The sequence below is a fragment of the Oncorhynchus kisutch genome, linkage group LG3, assembly GCF_002021735.2.
Source record: "Oncorhynchus kisutch isolate 150728-3 linkage group LG3, Okis_V2, whole genome shotgun sequence".
Classification (NCBI taxonomy): domain Eukaryota; kingdom Metazoa; phylum Chordata; class Actinopteri; order Salmoniformes; family Salmonidae; genus Oncorhynchus; species Oncorhynchus kisutch.
Genome location: NC_034176.2, coordinates 1,312,501 through 1,331,213, shown reverse-complemented (window position 1 = coordinate 1,331,213; position 18,713 = coordinate 1,312,501). Strand labels below are relative to the sequence as shown.

General features: G+C 42.3%; 1 protein-coding gene across 1 annotated transcript in view; it reads right to left on the bottom strand.

Annotated features, from left to right (window-relative positions):
• LOC109885337 (transducin-like enhancer protein 4) overlaps positions 1-18,713 on the bottom strand; it is a 110,478-nt gene that overhangs the window by 24,522 nt on the left and 67,243 nt on the right. Inside the window, exons 9-13 of the mRNA XM_031816507.1 lie at positions 8,779-8,898; positions 8,475-8,528; positions 6,797-6,952; positions 6,550-6,631; positions 2,845-3,029 (exon numbers count right to left, since the gene is read on the bottom strand). Coding sequence (XP_031672367.1) covers positions 2,845-3,029; positions 6,550-6,631; positions 6,797-6,952; positions 8,475-8,528; positions 8,779-8,898 — 597 coding nt within the window. The remainder of the gene's footprint in view (positions 1-2,844; positions 3,030-6,549; positions 6,632-6,796; positions 6,953-8,474; positions 8,529-8,778; positions 8,899-18,713) is intronic.

The window sequence follows — 18,713 nt, the reverse complement described above, 5'->3', positions numbered from 1 at the left end:
CATTTCACTGTTAGTCTACACCTGTTGTTTAAGGAGCATTTCACTGTTAGTCTACACCTGTTGTTTACGGAGCATTACACTGTTAGTCTACACCTGTTGTTTACGGGGCATTTCACTGTTAGTCCACACCTGTTGTTTACGGAGCATTACACTGTTAGTCTACACCTGTTGCTTACCAAGCATTACACTGTTAGTCTACACCTGTTGTTTACGGAGCATTACACTGTTAGTCTACACCTGTTGTTTACGGAGCATTTCACTGTTAGTCTACACCTGTTGTTTACCAAGCATTACACTGTTAGTCTACACCTGTTGTTTACCAAGCATTTCACTGTTAGTCTACACCTGTTGTTTACCAAGCATTTCACTGTTAGTCCACACCTGTTGTTTACGGAGCATTACACTGTTAGTCTACACCTGTTGCTTACCAAGCATTACACTGTTAGTCTACACCTGTTGTTTACCAAGCATTACACTGTTAGTCTACACCTGTTGTTTACGGAGCATTTCACTGTTAGTCCACACCTGTTGTTTACCAAGCATTTCACTGTTAGTCTACACCTGTTGTTTACCAAGCATTTCACTGTTAGTCTACACCTGTTGTTTACCAAGCATTACACTGTTAGTCTACACCTGTTGTTTACGGAGCATTTCACTGTTAGTCCACACCTGTTGTTTACCAAGCATTTCACTGTTAGTCTACACCTGTTGTTTACCAAGCATTTCACTGTTAGTCTACACCTGTTGTTTACCAAGCATTACACTGTTAGTCTACACCTGTTGTTTATCAAGCATTTTCACTGTGAGTCTACACCTGTTGTTGTTAGTCCACACCTGTTGTTTACCAAGCATTTCACTGTGAGTCTACACCTGTTGTTGTTAGTCCACACCTGTTGTTTATCAAGCATTTCACTGTTCGTCTACACCTGTTGTTTACCAAGCATTACACTGTTAGTCTACACCTGTTGTTTATGGAGCATTTCACTGTTAGTCCACACCTGTTGTTTAAGGAGCATTTCACTGTTAGTCTACACCTGTTGTTTACGGAGCATTACACTGTTAGTCTACACCTGTTGTTTACGGAGCATTACACTGTTAGTCTACACCTGTTGTTTACGGGGCATTTCACTGTTAGTCCACACCTGTTGTTTACGGAGCATTACACTGTTAGTCTACACCTGTTGCTTACCAAGCATTACACTGTTAGTCTACACCTGTTGTTTACGGAGCATTTCACTGTTAGTCTACACCTGTTGTTTACCAAGCATTTCACTGTTAGTCCACACCTGTTGTTTACGGAGAATTACACTGTTAGTCTACACCTGTTGCTTACCAAGCATTACACTGTTAGTCTACACCTGTTGTTTACGGAGCATTTCACTGTTAGTCTACACCTGTTGTTTACCAAGCATTACACTGTTAGTCTACACCTGTTGTTTACCAAGCATTTCACTGTTAGTCTACACCTGTTGTTTACCAAGCATTTCACTGTTAGTCCACACCTGTTGTTTACCAAGCATTTCACTGTTAGTCTACACCTGTTGTTTACCAAGCATTACACTGTTAGTCTACACCTGTTGTTTACCAAGCATTACACTGTTAGTCTACACCTGTTGTTTACCAAGCATTACACTGTTAGTCTACACCTGTTGTTTACCAAGCATTACACTGTTAGTCTACACCTGTTGTTTATGAAGCATTACACTTTTAGTCTACACCTGTTGTTTACGGAGCATTTCACTGTTAGTCCACACCTGTTGTTTACCAAGCATTTCACTGTTAGTCTACACCTGTTGTTTACCAAGCATTTCACTGTTAGTCTACACCTGTTGTTTACCAAGCATTACACTGTTAGTCTACACCTGTTGTTTACGGAGCATTTCACTGTTAGTCCACACCTGTTGTTTACCAAGCATTTCACTGTTAGTCTACACCTGTTGTTTACCAAGCATTTCACTGTTAGTCTACACCTGTTGTTTACCAAGCATTACACTGTTAGTCTACACCTGTTGTTTACCAAGCATTTCACTGTGAGTCTACACCTGTTGTTGTTAGTCCACACCTGTTGTTTATCAAGCATTTCACTGTTCGTCTACACCTGTTGTTTACCAAGCATTACACTGTTAGTCTACACCTGTTGTTTACCAAGCATTTTCACTGTGAGTCTACACCTGTTGTTGTTAGTCCACACCTGTTGTTTATCAAGCATTTCACTGTGAGTCTACACCTGTTGTTGTTAGTCCACACCTGTTGTTTATCAAGCATTTCACTGTTCATCTACACCTGTTGTTTACCAAGCATTACACTGTTAGTCTACACCTGTTGTTTATGGAGCATTTCACTGTTAGTCCACACCTGTTGTTTAAGGAGCATTTCACTGTTAGTCTACACCTGTTGTTTATCAAGCATTTCACTGTTCGTCTACACCTGTTGTTTACCAAGCATTACACTGTTAGTCTACACCTGTTGTTTATGGAGCATTTCACTGTTAGTCTACACCTGTTGTTTAAGGAGCATTTCACTGTTAGTCTACACCTGTTGTTTACGGAGCATTACACTGTTAGTCTACACCTGTTGTTTACGGAGCATTACACTGTTAGTCTACACCTGTTGTTTACGGAGCATTACACTGTTAGTCTACACCTGTTGTTTACGGAGCATTACACTGTTAGTCTACACCTGTTGTTTATGGAGCATGTGACAAATAACATGTGATTTGATTTTGATATCGCTCAAACATTGTCCAACCACTTTATAATTTGTGTCAATGAAAGAAGATTGATTGAAACTAATAAGATGGTGGACATGTGATTTGTTGTGAGTTGAGATGGGAGAATAGCGTACCACTTGTGATCGTCCGTAGGCCGCGACTGCAGCAGCTGCACTCATCTGAGGAGACAGGTTGTGTAGGGAGGCGTAGGCGCTGGCTCCGCCCAGGTCGCCGTTCAGCCCGTTGAGGCTTGGGTGGGGCACCATGCCAAACGCACCCGGGTAAGGACACGGCAACGTCAGGGGACGCAGACCAGGGCCTGGAACAAACAACATAAGTCAACCCCCTAAAATCTAAAGGCCTGAGTTCTACTAAACTACAACTCAACCCCCTAAGATCTAAAGGCCTGGGTTCTACTAAGCTACAAATCAACCCCCTAAGATCTAAAGGCCTGGGTTCTACTAAACTACAACTCAACCCCCTAAGATCTAAAGGCCTGGGTTCTACTAAACTACAACTCAACCCCCTAAGATCTAAAGGCCTGGGTTCAACTAAGCTACAAATCAACCCCCTAAAGTCTAAGAGCCTGGGTTCTACTAAGCTATAAATCAACCCCCTAAAGTCTAAGAGCCTGGGTTCTACTAAGCTATAAATCAACCCCCTAAAGTCTAAGAGCCTGGGTTCTACTAAGCGAACACCTGGAATTGCTAATTAACACCTTTAAGTATAAAAAATATATTTAAAATAATTTTGATGAAACATTGAATTTGGCCTTACTGCTATTAGCCCATAGAAAATATATTTTGATGTGTCTGTCCTATCCAACAGATAAAATATGCTCAGGAAATTATATAGATATATAAAATAAATGGAACCACTTTTTTGGGGCACTAAAGTACTTCCATATACACTGAGTGGACAAAACATTAGGAACGCCTGCTCTTTCTATGACATAGACTGACCAGGTGAATCCAGGTGAAAGCTATGATCCCTTATTGATGTCACTTGTTAAAACCACTTCAATCAGTGTCGATGAAGGGGAGGAGACAGATTAAAGAAGGATATTTAAGCCTTGAGATAATTGAGACATGGATTGTGTATGTGTGTCATTCAGATGGTGAATGGGCAAGACAAAATATTTAAGTGACTTTGAACGGGGTATGGTAGTAGGTGCCACCGGTTTGAGTGTGTCAAGAACTACAACGCTACTGGGTCTTTCACGCTCAACAGTTTCCTGTGTGTATGAAGCAGTGGAGGTCTGTGTTTTTTAAGATCAGGGAGGACAATTTTATTTTGATAAACACGGACTTATTTCTATTACATTATATTGGATGACTGCCATTCATATTCCATTCACCCAGTTCAATGTAACAGTGATAGGTTTAGGTTACTGTCATTCATATTCACCCAGTTCAATGTAACATCAATAGGTTTAGGTTACTGTCATTCATATTCCATTCACTCAGTTCAATGTAACAGTGATAAGTGTAGGCTCCTACATGATACTAGAATGTTCCCTGTACCCATCGTGAGGTTGCTACAGCCTATGAATGAAAGTGTAAAACATAGGTGCACACAGGTCAAGAGAACAGTTAGACTAATCAAGGTGACAGACAGTGACACATTCAATACCTCCTTGCACACTCTTGCCTGCATCTATCTAATCTAGGTTGTAATCATTAGTCCAACAGTTGGAAATGAGAGTCTCTATTGGACAAATGCAGGTAAGTTTATCCCCGTTTCATTCTGCTTGTTTCCGTTCAAGAAACGTTTTTCAACAGAATCGGCTGAATGAATACATCGGTAATCACACGCAACCGCAGGTCAGTTTCATAGCAGCCACATACAAACAGCATGATCATTTTGCTCGTTGTATAATTCCTTCTCACATCTACATGTTCTCCTCCTCTCACCTTTTCTCTTCGCTTGTGGACTTTCTGTAACCAGGTGAAAAAACCTTCAAGACAGACCTTCATAACGCTACACACAGCCTATATCATTGTCACCATATAGCTAAAGTCATAGTCAACATAGTTACTAAAAACGCGTTAGTAAATCCTCTACAATCAAGCAGTACAGAATACAGTCAGCAAGCAGTTTAGCAGTTACACTGCCGGGCCCCGTTGGCAATAAATTAATAAAACCAAAAGTTTACTTTGACTTGGAAGAGATCCAGTGTTGGATAGCCATAGCCAGCAAGCTAACATATCATCCCTCTCTGTTGGATAGCCTTAGCCTGCTAGCTAACATATCATCCCTCTCTGTTGGATAGCCTTAGCTAGAGAGGGATGCTATGTTAGCTAGCTGGCTATGGCTATCCAACAATGGATCTCTTCCAAGTCAATGTAAACTTTTGGTTTTATTAATTTATTGCCACCGGGGCCCGGCGGTGTAACTGCTAAACTGCTTGCTGACTGTATTCTGTACTGCTTGATTGTAGAGGATTTACTAGGTGCGCCTGGCACATACTGCCATACTAGCTAAAATAGCCAGTTAGCTATGTTAGCTAACTGGCTAAGGCTATCCAACAGAGAGGGATGTTATGTTAGCTAGCTGGCTAAGGCTATCCAACAGAGAGGGATGCTATGTTAGCTAGCAGGATAAGGTTATCCAACAGAGAGGGATGATATGTTAGCTAGCTGGCTATGGCTATCCAACAGAGAGGGATGCTATGTTAGCTAACTGGCTAAGGCTATCCAACAGAGAGGGATGCTATGTTAGCTAACTGGCTAAGGCTATCCAACAGAGAGGGATGCTATGTTAGCTAACTGGCTAAGGCTATCCAACAGAGAGGGTTAAAGGAAGATTCAACTGACCTGCCTGGTTAAAAAAAGGTTCAACTGACCTGCCTGGTTAAAAAGGTTAAAGGTAGGTTCAACTGACCTGCCTGGTTAAAAAGGTTAAAGGAAGTTTCAACTGACCTGCCTAGTTGATTAAAAAGGTTAAAGGTTCAACTGACCTGTTTGGTTAAAAAGGTAAAGGAAGGTTCAACTGACCTGCCTGGTTAAAAAGGTTAAAGGAAGGTTCAATTGACCTGCCTAGTTGATTAAAAAGGTTAAAGGTAGGTTCAACTGACCTGCCTGGTTAAAAAGGTTAAAGGTAGGTTCAACTGACCTGCCTGGTTGAAAAGGTTAAAGGAAGGTTCAACTGACCTGCCTAGTTGATTAAAAAGGTTAAAGGTTCAACTGACCTGCCTGGTTAAAAAGGTTAAAGGAAGGCTCAACTGACCTGCCTGGTTACAAAGGTTAAAGGAAGGTTCAACTGACCTGCCTGGTTAAAAAGGTTAAAGGAAGGTTCAACTGACCTGCCTGGTTAAAAAGGTTAAAGGTAGGTTCAACTGACCTGCCTGGTTAAAAAGGTTAAAGGGAGGTTCAACTGACCTGCCTGGTTAAAAAGGTTAAAGGAAGGTTCAACTGACCAGCCTGGTTACAAAGGTTAAAGGAAGGTTCAACTGACCTGCCTGGTTAAAAAGGTTAAAGGAAGGTTCAACTGACCTGCCTGGTTAAAAAGGTTAAAGGTTCAACTGACCTGCCTGGTTAAAAAGGTTAAAGGAAGGTTCAACTGACCAGCCTGGTTAAAAAGGTTAAAAAAAAGGTTCAACTGACTGGCCTGATTAAAAAGGTTAAAAAAAGGTTCAACTGACCGGCCTGATTAAAAAGGTTAAAGGAAGGTTCAACTGACCTGCCTGGTTAAAAAGGTTAAAAAAGGTTCAACTGACCTGCCTGGTTAAAAAGGTTAAAGGAAGGTTCAACTGACCTGCCTAGTTAAAAAGGTTAAAGGAAGGTTCAATGAAATGTGAAGAATCTGAACACGTGTTTAAGGTCATCAGTGTGTCTCACCCTCTAGTCCTGAGGTTTTCCCTCTCAGACCGGGGTTCGAGGTGCTGCTGGGGGTGGGGGTCAGGGTGCTGGACTTCTCATTCTGGACATAAAAAGGGCTCATAATCCACTCATAACAATACAATTTTTAAGCACTGAACTCTGGTATATGAGAGATGAGAAAATCCACATTTTCCAGACTTGGGGTAAAGGTAGAAATATGTTGTAAATAAATATTAAAGGGGAAAAAAGCCATGAGACGTCAGACCATGATGAGGTCTTTGGACTTGTTGGAGGGCGTACTACTGGACGAGGCCATAGAGGCGGGGCTGAGGGGAGGGACTTCCTTCTTCAACAGACGGCTCTTATCCAATCGGTTCTCACGAGGGGAGTGAGTGGGGCTTCCTCTAGGAGAGGCAGGATCCTAAGATAACAGCGAAAGAGAACAATAGAAAATAGTTTGGTTGAGTTACATTTCTATGTATTGGTAAAGTGTTGGTTCCATGTTTCCTGAACTAAAATAAAAAAATAAATATTGTTCTGTACTCACTAAAAGCTGATTTCTCTCAAATGTTATTCACCAATTGGTTAAGATAATTGGTTCACCTGACAGGTGTGGTATATCAAGAAGCTGATTAAACAGCATGATCATTACACAGGTGCACCTTGTGCTGGGGGCATAAGGTATTTTAAAATGTGCAGTTTTGTCACAACACAATGCCACAGATGCCTCATGTTTTGAGGGAGCGTGCAATTAGCATGCAGACTACAGGAATGTCCACCAGAGCTGTTGCCAGACAATTGCATGTTCATTTCTCTACCCTAAGCCGCCTCCAACATCATTTTAGAGAATTTGACAGTACGTCCAACCGGCCTCACAAACGCAGACCACGTGTAGCCACGCCAGTCCAGGACCTCCACATCTGGTTTCTTCACCTGCGGGATCCTTTGAGACCAGCCACCCGGACAGCTGATGAATCTGTATGTTTGCACAACCAAAGAATTTCTGCACGAACTGTCAGAAACCATCTCAGGGAAGCTCATCTGTGTGGTCATCATCCTCACCAGGGTCTTGACCTGACTGCAGTTCGACGTCGTAACCGACATCAGTGGGCAAATGCTTCAGCACAATGGCCACTGGCATGCTGGAGAAGTGTGATCTTTACGGATGAATCTTGGTTTCAACTGTACCAGGCAGATGGCAGACGGCGTGTATGGTATCGTGTGGGAGAGCAGTTTGCTGATGTCAACGTTGTGAACAGAGTGCCCCATGGTGGCAGTGGGGCTATAGTATGGGCAGGCATAAGCTACGGACAACGAACACCAATTGCATTTTATCAATGGCAATTCGAATGCAGAGAGATACTGTAACAAGATCCTGAGGCCCATTGATGTGCCATTCATCCGCTGCCATCACCTCATGTTTCAGCATGATAATGCACGGCTCCATGTCACAAGGATCTGTACACAATTCCTGGAAGCTGAAAATGTCACCGTTCCTCCGTGGCCTGCATACTCACCAGACGTGTCACCCATTGAGCATGTTTGGGATGCTCTGGATCTACGTGCACGGCAACGTGTTGCAGTTTCCACCAATATCCAGCTACATCTCAAAGTCATTGAAGAGGAGTGGGACAACATTCCAACAGGCCACAATCAACAGCCTGATCAACTCTATGTGAAAGAGATGTGTCGCGCTGCATGAGACAAATGTTGGCCACACTAGATGCTGACTGGTTTTCTGATCCAAGACCCTTTTTTTTAAGGTATCTGAGTTCAACAGATGCATATCTGTATTCCCAGTCATGTGAAATCCATAGATTAGGGCCTAATGGATTGATTTCAATTGACTGATTTCCTCATATGAACTGAAACTCAGTAACGTCTTTGAAATTGTTGCATTCATTGTTTGTTTGTTCAGTATTTATATACGACAGAGAGAGAACCTCATTAGAGACATCCACCACTAGGCTGTCATCACTCTTCTCCCCGTCGCTGTCCTGAAACAGATACAATATAATACAACTTTATTGTCCCGAGACGAACACAACAACATATTGATCCTCCTCAACAATTTACCATAGTTAGATACCCTATACCAGGGCGTCATCAGAACATCCTGGCACTGACAAGCCTGACTGACGTAATCGATTAATCAGCAAGAGTTTGGTTAGTTGAATCAGCTGTGTTAGCTCTGTGCTTTTGAAATAAACATCCTCTGGGTTTTGGTTTGAAATTTGCCTCACTCACGTAACGTGTGGCGCTCAGCTCCTTTTCAGCCATTTTCTGTTTCTTGCTGTCTGAGGAGTCACCTGAACTCCTGTGCTTCTCTACTGCTCGGAAACTGGAGGAGGGGGACACAGACGGACTCTGAGAGAGAGAGAGAGAGAGAGAGAGTGAGAGCGAGAGAGAGAGAGAGAGAGAGAGAGAGCGAGAGCGAGAGAGAGAGAGAGAGAGAGAGAGAGAGAGTGAGAGAGAGAGTTAATGTTAGTTTACAAGTCTGATTTTGTAAGAGCCCAAATACCCCTCTTCTTAGAGGTGAGTACAGGATAAAAAGGAATGGAGAGAGGAGAGAAGAGGAGAGGAGAGAAGAGGAGAGGAGAGAAGAGGAGAGTAGGGAAGAGGAGAGTAGGGAAGAGGAGAGGAGAGAAAGAAGAGGAGAGAAAGGAGAGGAGAGAAGGAAGAAGAGAGGAGAGGATAGGAGAGAAGAGGAGAGTAGGGAAGAGGAGAGGAGAGAAAGGAGAGGAGAGAAGGAAGAAGAGAGGAGAAAAATAAGAGGAGATGAGAGAAAGAAGAGGAGAGGAGAGGAGGAAGAGGAGAGGATAGGAGGAGGAGGAGAGGATAGGAGCGAAAGAAGAGGAGAGGAGAAAAGATGAGAGAATGAAGGGGAGAAGATTAGAGAAGAGAAGAGAATGAAGAGGAGAGGAGAGAAGAGGAGAGGAGGAAGAGGATAGGAGAGAAGAGAATGAAGAGGAGAGGGGAGAAAGAAGAGGAGAGAAAGGAGAGGAGAGAAGGAAGAAGAGTGTAGAAAAATAAGAGGAGAGGAGAGAAAGAAGAGGAGAGGAGAGGAGGAAGAGGAGAGGATAGGAGGAAGAGGAGAGGATAGGAGCAAAAGAAGAGGAGAGGAGAGAAGATGAGAGAATGAAGGGGAGAAGATTAGAGAAGAGAAGAGAATGAAGAGGAGAGGAAAGAAGAGGAGAGAGGAGGAAGAGGATAGGAGAGAAGACAATGAAAAGGAGAGGAGAGAAAGAAGAGGAGAGAAAGGAGAGGAGAGGAGAGAAGATGATAGAATGAAGTGGAGAGGAGGAAGAGGAGAAGGGAGAGAGAAAAAGGATTAGAGGAGAATGCAGCAGGACCTTTACCTTGACCTTTCCACTAACTCATCCTGCCCTTTACCGTGCTGCTAGAGTTGATGACTGGCAAACACTGTGTGTGTGTGTGTGTGTGTGTGTGTGTGTGTGTGTGTGTGTGTGTGTGTGTGTGTGTGTGTGTGTGTCAGTGACTAGATGAAAACAGTCCCAATTTGCTTCCTTCCCCTTCCTCTTGGCCCTAACCCTTCAATGATTATCCTTTTCTACAACCAGACAGTATAGATGACAGATCAGAGCAGCATTAGACAGTACAGATGACAGATCAGAGCAGTATTAGACAGAATAGATCACAGATCAGAGCAGCATTGGGCAGTATAGGTGACAGATCAGAGCAGCATTAGACAGTACAGATGACAGATCAGAGCAGTTTTAGACAGTACAGATGACAGATAAGGCATTAGACAGTACAGATGACAGATCAGAGCAGTATTAGACAGTACAGATGACAGATCAGAGCAGTATTAGACAGTATAGATCACAGATCAGAGCAGCATTAGGCAGTATAGGTGACAGATCAGAGCAGCATTAGACAGTACAGATGACAGATCAGAGCAGTATTAAACAGTACAGATGACAGCACATACTGTGCTTTCACACACATTCAATGTTTTTTCTAAATATTTAGACTAGCTACTGTATAACACACCACTGATAAGGCCACTACAAGACTCTTTGTTGTCTGCTCACACTGCTATGCTTTATCTTGGCCAGGTCGCAGTTGCAAATGAGAACTTGTTCTCAACTAGCCTACCTGGTTAAATAAAGGTGTTCTCAACTAGCCTACCTGGTTAAATAAAGGTGAAAAAAATAAACAAAATAAACAAAAAAACACAATATGACAGATCCCTAGTGGAGTAACACAAAATGACAGGTCCCTAGTGGACTAACACAATATGACATGTCCCTAGTGGACTAACACAATATTACAGGTCCCTAGTGGACTAACACAAAATGACAGGTCCCTAGTGCACTGCCACAAAATGACAGGTCCTTATTGGACTGACACAAAAAGACAGGTGCCTAGTGGACTAACACAATATGACAGGTCCCTAGTGGACTAACACAATATGACATGTCCCTAGTGGACTAACACAATATTACAGGTCCCTAGTGGACTAACACAAAATGACAGGTCCCTAGTGGAGTAACACAAAATGACAGGTCCCTAGTGGACTAACACAATATGACATGTCCCTAGTGGACTAACACAAAATGACAAGTCCCAAGTGGAGTAACACAAAATGACAGGTCCCTAGTGGACTAACACAATATGACATGTCCCTAGTGGACTAACACAATTTTACAGGTCCCTAGTGGACTAACACAATATGACAGGTCCCTAGTGGACTAACACAATATGACATGTCCCTAGTGGACTAACACAATATTACAGGTCCCTAGTGGACTAACACAAAATGACAGGTCCCTAGTGGAGTAACACAAAATGACAGGTCCCTAGTGGAGTAACACAAAATGACAGGTCCCTAGTGGACTAACACAATATGACATGTCCCTAGTGGACTAACACAAAATGACAAGTCCCAAGTGGAGTAACACAAAATGACAGGTCCCTAGTGGACTAACACAATATGACAGGTCCCTAGTGGACTAACACAATATTACAGGTCCCTAGTGGACTAACACAATATTACAGGTCCCTAGTGGACTAACACAAAATGACAGGTCCCCAGTGGACTAACACAATATGACAGGTCCCCAGTGGACTATCACAATATGACAGGTCCCTAGTGGACTAGCACAATATGACAGGTCCCCAGTGGACTTTATCTTGGACAGGTCGCAGTTGCAAATGAGAACTTGTTCTCAACTAGCCTACCTGGTTAAATAAAGGTGAAATAAAAATAATAAAAAAAATAAACTTGACAAAAAAAAACACAAAGACCTGACAAAGAACTACAAAGACCTGACAAAACACTACAAAAACCTGACAAAGAACTACAAAGACCTGACAAAACACTACAAAGACCTGACAAAGAACTACAAAGACCTGACAAAGAACTACAAAGACCTGACAAAGAACTACAAAGACCTGACAAAGAACTACAAAGACCTGACAAAAAACTACAAAGACCTGACAAAGAACTACAAAAACCTGACAAAGAACTACAAAGACCTGACAAAGAACTACAAAGACCTGACAAAGAACTACAAAGACCTGACAAAACACTACAAAGACCTGACAAAGAACTACAAAGACCTGACAAAAAACTACAAAGACCTGACAAAACACTACAAAGACCTGACAAAGACCTCCAAAGACCTGACAAAGAACTACAAAGACCTGACAAAGACCTACAAAGACCTGACAACAAACACTACAAAGACCTGACAACAAACACTACATCACTACAAAAGTCAACAACATTGTAACAACCGTTCAATCAAACCAACACCACAAACAAGATTCAAACATTTCAAAACAGCACACACACAGTATCTGCGGTAACAGTATCTGCGGTAACAGTGTCTGAGGTAACAGTGTCTGAGGTAACAAACAGTATCTGCGGTAACAGTGTCTGAGTAACAGTGTCTGAGGTAACAGTATCTGCGGTAACAGAGTCTGAGTAACAGTGTCTGAGGTAACAGTATCTGCGGTAACAGTGTCTGAGTAACAGTGTCTGAGGTAACAGTATCTGAGGTAACAGTATCTGAGGTAACAGTTTCTGTGGTAACAGTATCTGAGGTAACAGTATCTGAGGTAACAGTGTCTGAGGTAACAGTATCTGAGGTAACAGTTTCTGTGGTAACAGTATCTGAGGTAACAGTATCTGAGGTAACAGTGTCTGAGGTAACAGTATCTGAGGTAACAGTATCTGAGGTAACAGTTTTTGAGGTAACAGTATCTGAGGTAACACTATCTGAGGTAACAGTGTCTGAGGTAACAGTTTCTGAGGTAACAGTATCTGAGGTAACAGTGAGGACATGAAGTAATAGACGCGCCACAAGCTGGCGGAATCCTGTGGACGGTTGCCAGGGCAACAGGAAACCACCGACCAGGAGCTTATTGGCTTCATAGAGTCTGACTGCAGGCCACAGAGATAAACACAACAGCGTTGTAAGGCTGTGTGTGTGTGTACGTCTCTTCCTGGTGTTGTAATGAAAGTCATTCATCTCTGTCTCTTTCCTCAGCAACACACAACTGATTATTTAATATTGCAACAAAATTTGCGCACACACACACTGGTATGACACACATATCACAGAGCCTTCAGGCAGCATTATTGTAGGAGCATTAGGAGTGAGATAACATGGATAAATTTGATTTGATTTGATTTGATTTGGAGTGGTAGAGGACAATGAGAAAACATATTAAACATGGAGTGGTAGAGAACCATGAGATAACATATTAAACATGGAGTGGTAGGGGACCATGAGATAACATATTAAACATGGAGTGGTAGGGGACCATGAGATAACATATTAAACATGGAGTGGTAGGGGACCATTAGATAACATATTAAACATGGAGTGGTAGGGGACCATTAGATAACATATTAAACATGGAGTGGTAGGGGACCATGAGATAACATATTAAACATGGAGTGGTAGGGGACCATGAGATAACATATTAAACATGGAGTGGTAGGGGACCATTAGATAACATATTAAACATGGAGTGGTAGGGGACCATGAGATAACATATTAAACATGGAGTGGTAGGGGACCATGAGATAACATATTAAACATGGAGTGGTAGGGGACCATGAGATAACATATTAAACATGGAGTGGTAGGGGACCATTAGATAACATATTAAACATGGAGTGGTAGGGGACCATTAGATAACATATTAAACATGGAGTGGTAGGGGACCATGAGATAACATATTAAACATGGAGTGGTAGGGGACCATGCGATAACATATTAAACATGGAGTGGTAGGGGACCATTAGATAACATATTAAACATGGAGTGGTAGGGGACCATGAGATAACATATTAAACATGGAGTGGTAGGGGACCATGAGATAACATATTAAACATGGAGTGGTAGGGGACCATGCGATAACATATTAAACATGGAGTGGGGGAGGACCATGAGATAACATATTAAACATGGAGTGGTAGAGGACCATGAGATAACATATTAAACCATGAGATAACATATTAAACATGGAGTGGTCACATATTTAACAGATGTTATTGGTCCATATTTAACAGATGTTATTGGTCCATATTTAACAGATGTTATTGGTCCATATTTAACAGATGTTATTGGTCCATCTTTAACAGATGTTATTGGTCACATATTTAACAGATGTTATTGGTCCATATTTAACAGATGCTATTGGTCCATATTTAACAGATGTTATTGGTCACATATTTAACAGATGTTATTGGTCCATATTTAACAGATGCTATTGGTCCATATTTAACAGATGCTATTGGTCCATATTTAACAGATGCTATTGGTCCATACACATATTTAACAGATGTTATTGGTCCATATTTGACAGATGTTATTAGTCCATATTTAACAGATGTTATTGGTCCATATTTAACAGATGTTATTGGTCCATATTTGACAGATGTTATTGGTCCATATTTAACAGATGTTATTAGTCCATATTTAACAGATGTTATTGGTCCATATTTAACAGATGTTATTGGTCCATATTTAACAGATGTTATTGATCCATATTTAACAGATGTTATTGGTCCATATTTAACAGATGTTATTGGTCCATATTTAACAGATGTTATTGGTCCATATTTAACAGATGTTATTGGTCCATATTTAACAGATGTTATTGATCCATATTTATTTTTTGTTTTTATTTTATCTCACCTTTATTTAACCAGGTAGGCTAGTTGAGAACACCTTTATTTAACCAGGTAGGCTAGTTGAGAACACCTTTATTTAACCAGGTAGGCTAGTTGAGAACAAGTTCTCATTTGCAACTGCGACCTGGCCAAGATAAAGCATAGCAGTGTGAGCAGACAACACAGAGTTACACATGGAGTAAACAATTAACAAGTCAATAACACAGTAGAAAAAAAGGGGGAGTCTATATACATTGTGTGCAAAAGGCATGAGGAGGTAGGCAAATAATTACAATTTTGCAGATTAACACTGGAGTGATAAATGATCAGATGGACATGTACAGGTAGAGATATTGGTGTGCAAAAGAGCAGAAAAGTAAATAAATAAAAACAGTATGGGGATGAGGTAGGTGAAAATGGGTGGGATATTTACCAATAGACTATGTACAGCTGCAGCGATCGGTTAGCTGCTCAGATAGCAGATGTTTGAAGTTGGTGAGGGAGATAAAAGTCTCCAACTTCAGCGATTTTTGCAATTCGTTCCAGTCACAGGCAGCAGAGTACTGGAACGAAAGGCGGCCAAATGAGGTGTTGGCTTTAGGGATGATCAGTGAGATACACCTGCTGGAGCGCGTGCTACGGATGGGTGTTGCCATCGTGACCAGTGAACTGAGATAAGGCGGAGCTTTACCTAGCATGGACTTGTAGATGACCTGGAGCCAGTGGGTCTGGCGACGAATATGTAGCGAGGGCCAGCCGACTAGAGCATACAAGTCGCAGTAGTGGGTGGTATAAGGTGCTTTAGTGACAAAACGGATGGCACTGTGATAAACTGCATCCAGTTTGCTGAGTAGAGTGTTGGAAGCAATTTTGTAGATGACATCGCCAAAGTCGAGGATCGGTAGGATAGTCAGTTTTACTAGGGTAAGTTTGGCGGCGTGAGTGAAGGAGGCTTTGTTGCGGAATAGAAAGCCGCCTCTTGATTTGATTTTCGATTGGAGATGTTTGATATGAGTCTGGAAGGAGAGTTTACAGTCTAGCCAGACACCTAGGTACTTATAGATGTCCACATATTCAAGGTCGGAACCATCCAGGGTGGTGATGCTGGTCAGGCATGCGGGTGCAGGCAGCGAACGGTTGAAAAGCATGCATTTGGTTTTACTAGCGTTTAAGAGCAGTTGGAGGCCACGGAAGGAGTGTTGTATGGCATTGAAGCTCGTTTGGAGGTTAGATAGCACAGTGTCCAACATCATTGATATATACAGAGAAAAGAGTCGGCCCGAGAATTGAACCCTGTGGCACCCCCATAGAGACTGCCAGAGGACCGGACAGCATGCCCTCGGATTTGACACACTGAAATCTGTCTGCAGAGTAATTGGTGAACCAGGCAAGGCAGTCATCCGATAAACCGAGGCTACTGAGTCTGCCGATAAGAATATGGTGATTGACAGAGTCGAAAGCCTTGGCAAGGTCGATGAAGACGGCTGCACAGTACTGTCTTTTATCGATGGCGGTTATGATATCGTTTAGTACCTTGAGCGTGGCTGAGGTGCACCCGTGACCCGCTCGGAAACCAGATTGCACAGCGGAGAAGGTACGGTGGGATTCGAGATGGTCAGTGACCTGTTTGTTGACTTGGCTTTCGAAGACCTTAGATAGGTAGGGCAGGATGGATATAGGTCTGTAACAGTTTGGGTCCAGGGTGTCTCCCCCTTTGAAGAGGGGGATGACTGCGGCAGCTTTCCAATCCTTGGGGATCTCAGACGATATGAAAGAGAGGTTGAACAGGCTGGTAATAGGGGTTGCGACAATGGCGGCGGATAGTTTCAGAAATAGAGGGTCCAGATTGTCAAGCCCAGCTGATTTGTACGGGTCCAGGTTTTGCAGCTCTTTCAGAACATCTGCTATCTGGATTTGGGTAAAGGAGAACCTGGAGAGGCTTGGGCGAGTAGCTGCGGGGGTGGGGGGGCGGAGCTGTTAGCCGAGGTTGGAGTAGCCAGGTGGAAGGCATGGCCAGCCGTTGAGAAATGCTTGTTGAAGTTTTCGATAATCATGGATTTATCGGTGGTGACCGTGTTACCTAGCCTCAGTGCAGTGGGCAGCTGGGAGGAGGTGCTCTTGTTCTCCATGGACATCACAGTGTCCCAGAACATTTGGGAGTTGGAGCTACAGGATGCAAACTTCTGCCTGAAGAAGCTGGCCTTAGCTTTCCTGACTGACTGCGTGTATTGGTTCCTGACTTCCCTGAACAGTTGCATATCGCGGGGACTATTCGATGCTATTGCAGTCCGCCACAGGATGTTTTTGTGCTGGTCGAGGGCAGTCAGGTCTGGAGTGAACCAAGGGCTGTATCTGTTCTTAGTTCTGCATTTTTTGAACGGAGCATGCCTATCTAAAATGGTGAGGAAGTTACTTTTAAAGAATGACCAGGCATCCTCAACTGACGGGATGAGGTCAATGTCCTTCCAGGATACCCGGGCCAGGTCGATTAGAAAGGCCTGCTCACAGAAGTGTTTTAGGGAGCGTTTGACAGTGATGAGGGGTGGTCGTTTGACTGCGGCTCCGTAGCGGATACAGGCAATGAGGCAGTGATCGCTGAGATCCTGGTTGAAGACAGCGGAGGTGTATTTGGAGGGCCAGTTGGTCAGGATGACGTCTATGAGGGTGCCCTTGTTTACAGAGTTAGGGTTGTTGTGTTGTGTTATTGTTATTGTGGGTGTTCCTAGCTCCAACAGTGCAGTAATATCTAACTAAATGCTTTGTGTTCCCAGCTCCAACAGTAATATCTAACTAAATGCTTTGTGTTCCTAGCTCCAACAGTACAGTAATATCTAACTAAATGCTTGTGTTTCTAGCTCAAACAGTGCAGTATTATCTAACTAAATGCTTGTGTTCCTAGCTCCAACAGTACAGTAATATCTAACTAAATGCATGTGTTCCTAGCTCCAACAGTAATATCTAACTAAATCCTTGTGTTCCTAGCTCCAACAGTAATATCTAACTAAATCCTTGTGTTCCTAGCTCCAACAGTAATATCTAACTAAATGCTTTGTGTTCCTAGCTCCAACAGTACAGTAATATCTAACTAAATGCTTGTGTTTCTAGCTCAAACAGTGCAGTAATATCTAACTAAATCCTTGTGTTCCTAGCTCCAACAGTAATATCTAACTAAATGCTTGTGTTCCTAGCTCCAACAGTAATATCTAACTAAATGCTTGTGTTCCTAGCTCCAACAGTACAGTAATATCTAACTAAATCCTTGTGTTCCTAGCTCCAACAGTAATATCTAACTAAATCCTTGTGTTCCTAGCTCCAACAGTAATATCTAACTAAATGCTTGTGTTCCTAGCTCCAACAGTAATATCTAACTAAATCCTTGTGTTCTTAGCTCCAACAGTAATATCTAACTAAATGCTTGTGTTCCTAGCTCCAACAGTACAGTAATATCTAACTAAATGCTTGTGTTCCTAGCGCCAACAGTAGTATCTAACCAAATGCTTGTGTTCCTAGCTCCAACAGTAATATCTAACTAAATGCTTGTGTTCCTAGCTCCAACAGTAATATCTAACTAAATCCTTGTGTTCCTAGCTCCAACAGTAATATCTAACTAAATCCTTGTGTTCCTAGCTCCAACAGTAATATCTAACTAAATCCTTGTGTTCCTAGCTCCAACAGTGCAGTAGTATTTAACTAAATGCTTGTGTTCCTAGCTCCAACAGTAATATCTAACTAAATGCTTGTGTTCCTAGCTCCAACAGTAATATCTAACTAAATGCTTGTGTTCCTAGCTCCAACAGTAATATCTAACTAAATCCTTGTGTTCCTAGCTCCAACTGTAGTATCTAACTAAATGCTTGTGTTCCTACCTACAACAGTGCAGTAATATCTAACTAAATGCTTGTGTTCCTAGCTCCAACAGTAGTATCTAACTAAATGCTTGTGTTCCTAGCTCCAACAGTAATATCTAACTAAATGCTTGTGTTCCTAGCTCCAACAGTACAGTAATATCTAACTAAATGCTTGTGTTCCT